This window comes from Microtus ochrogaster, unplaced genomic scaffold (assembly GCF_000317375.1).
Source record: "Microtus ochrogaster isolate Prairie Vole_2 unplaced genomic scaffold, MicOch1.0 UNK26, whole genome shotgun sequence".
NCBI lineage: Eukaryota > Metazoa > Chordata > Mammalia > Rodentia > Cricetidae > Microtus > Microtus ochrogaster.
This window is the reverse complement of record NW_004949124.1, coordinates 31985-35051: the sequence shown is the minus strand read 5'-3', so window position 1 is coordinate 35051 and position 3067 is coordinate 31985. Positions and strand designations below refer to the sequence as shown.

General features: G+C 46.4%; 1 protein-coding gene across 1 annotated transcript in view; it reads right to left on the bottom strand.

Moving 5' to 3' along the window:
- The window catches only part of Fam98a (family with sequence similarity 98 member A), a 14892-nt gene extending 12914 nt beyond the window's left edge, over nt 1-1978 (bottom strand). The window contains exon 1 of the mRNA XM_005367925.2: nt 1808-1978. Coding sequence (XP_005367982.2) covers nt 1808-1860 — 53 coding nt within the window. The 5' untranslated portion in view covers nt 1861-1978. The remainder of the gene's footprint in view (nt 1-1807) is intronic.
- Between the last annotated feature and the right edge of the window lie 1089 nt (nt 1979-3067).

The window sequence follows — 3067 nt, the reverse complement described above, 5'->3', positions numbered from 1 at the left end:
TGCGCCACCACTACCCTGCTAAATTACAATTTTTTAAGCTTTCAGAAAAATCCCATGGGTTATTACAATTTGACTCAACTATTTATTTGAGGGCAACTGTTGCAGGAATCATTAGTTATAGTAAGCCAGACAAGAAAAAACACCATTGGGATAAAAGAACGGTAATAGGAAGCAATTTCATCCATGGCTGCTGGTCAACTGACCTTACCCATACAGAATATCCCCGTCTTCTTGATCTACTCCTTCAACACTAACCATAAGTATCAATGAGTTCTAGAACTTCATTTCTTTTCAAGTGAAGAGAACCTTCTGTCATGGGACCCTCCCTTCCACATGAACTTATACCGAGTAAGCCCCGCACTGGCACATAGTAAGTGTCCCTCAAAGAACGTTTACTTCAGTGAGCAAAACACTGTTAGACACCCATTTAAAAGCAGAATAGGACTTACTTAGGGCCCAATGCAGGAACTAAGCTGCCTAATGTCAGAGTCACTTACAAAGTGTGTTTAAAGAAATGATAATGGTGATCTCATTTTAACAAAGAAAGAAACTATGCTTTCTTTCTGAACAATACCTACTAGGACACCAAGTTATTAAATGGGTTGACTTTAAGATATCGCAAGGTGTTCTTTCTTTTTGGTTTTTTTCGAGTCAGGTTTTTTTTCTGTAGCGTTGGAGCCTATCCTGGAACTAGCTCTTGTTGACCAGGGTGGCCTTGAACTCAGAGATCCGCCTCAGCCTCTCGAGTGCTGGGATTAAAGGCATGCACCACAGCCCGGCTTCAAGGTGTCCTTTCTTTAAAAAGGTTTCTCTTAAGACTTTTCAGTCACCAAAAGCCGAAAGTTAATCTCTGATAAAAAATTATAGTTAAAAAATACAACTATCAGCAAGGTATGAGGGGTCACGCCTTTAATCTTAGCTCTCAGGGTACAGAGGCTGATGGATCTTTGTGAGCCATCTACATAACCAGGGTTATAGTGCAACCCTGTCTCAAAAACAACAACAAAAACCTAGCTAAATCTGTGCTGATTTCCCCCTGAAGTGTTTACCCACAGGCAAATACTTAATCGTACATATTTTTCTTTCTTGAATCACTTTTAGACCAAGAAATTCTATGCTCTCAAATTTGTGTACCTTGATCTGGGTAACCCAAGGAGATACAAGACGAAAAATAAATGTGTTGATTTCTTGGTGGGTGAAATGACCCCTTGGAATCCCGGAGTTGAACCAGGCTGTGCTAGGGTCAGGAGTCACTGTCTGTGATCCCTAAGGCAGGTGGTGAAAGGTTAGGTGCACAGCTGGGCGGGCTAGAGAAACTGCTGCATCGCCCAGACGTGCGCCTTTGCAAGCCTAGGTGCATGCAGAGATGACTGAGCAAACATTTTTTTTGAGAGAAGTAGGGTGGGGGTTGAAGCTCAAGACGGGAGTAGAAAATCTTGAGGACACACAGGCAAGCAGAGACAACTTTGGCAAACCAAAAAGTGGGGGTAGGGTGGGAGGACGGGAGGCAAGAAGAGGAGCTCGGGGAGTGGGGGTGGTGAGAACCGGAGCCCAGACAATGACACGCACGGCTGACACACGCCGCGGGGAGCCGGGCTGGAGGGAGCATCGGGCAGGACGTGGGGCGACCGACCCAAGCCGGCAGGGCAAGCGTGGACGTGGCACCGGGGTCCCAGGGCCAGCGGGAAGCTACAGCGGGAGTCGGGGTGCGGCGTGGAGAGGCAGGTGGCTCCGACCGGGGCGCCCAAGGAGTTCCCGGGGTTCCAGCAGAGTGAACTTGGAGAAACTCATGTCCCCGCGGTCTTACCCTAGATCTTCCAACGACTCCAAGATGTCAGTCTCCATGAGGTCACACTCCATGCTACTGTGGTATTCAAATTTCCGAGTCGTCAGGCTGCCCTCTCGCCGGCAACGCGTACACTCGCGCAGGCGCTCTTTCCCCGGAACTTCCAAGTCGACAGCTGGCGCCTCAGTCTCTGCACTGCGCATGTTCCGAGCGTGCGCAAGCAGTTTAGTCCCACCCATTGCCCCACCTCCCCAGCTGAAAATGGCCGGGAAGGCGCATGCGTACTATAAAATAGTGACGCTGGCTGCCCTTAGAAGGGCAGGAAGACAAGCGGCGTGGCAGCTGGGCTCCCGGACCCAGCCAGCGGGCGCGGAGCTCTTGGAATGCGCATGTGCACAACTTTGGGCGAGGTGGACAGGCGCGGGAGGCGCTCAGGGAGGTCGTGCCGGGCTTTTAGGGCTTGAGCTATGCAGTTGAGCTGCACTCACTGACGGGTCACCACGGAAGGGCAAATTTGTGTGGCCTATGGCAGGGATAGATGGGTCAGGAACAATGAATGGCAGATTTAATTTTCTTCAGAGAAGCCTCAATTTTTCAGGGTTAGAGAGGTCTCGGCTTTCCCTTGGTATGGATGCTTCACAAACTTGTGTCGAAAGTTTTTCCTCTTCCTTTTTGAGCCTGCTCCAAACACCAAGCATTTTTTAACTTAAACGGGAAAAGGACCTAACTCCATAACAAATATAGTAGAGTATATTTGATTGCATGCAGTTTAGGTAACTTTTTTGCCTGCGTTGTCCATTTTTTTCTTTTTTTTTTTTTTTTTAATGTGTAAAACTACAGGGTCTTGATATATATATAGCCTAGAGCTGGCCTGGAACTCATTATGTAGACTAGGCTGGCTGTGAACTCAGAGAGCTCCACCTGCCTTCCCAGTGCTGAGATTGAAAGCATCTGCCACCATTCTCAGCTTTGTCATTGCTTTTGGTCATACGTGATTGGGTGTATGTAGATTTCAGTTATGATTATACGCTTAAGAACTGTTGAAAAACGGAGAAAAAACATTTTTCAAAGTGATGACATAATTAGAAAATTATACTTATCCATAAATTGGTATGCTGCTATACTGTATAATTGTTTAGTTTTAAAATTGCTCCCAGGTTTTATTTTATGGTTCCCATTTTTTTACATCTAATGGATAAAAATTCTTTATCCTTAGCAATACACTTTTAAGTTATTAATTTTGCATTTTGTGGGTTGGGAGAAGGTCATGCACCTACTCTA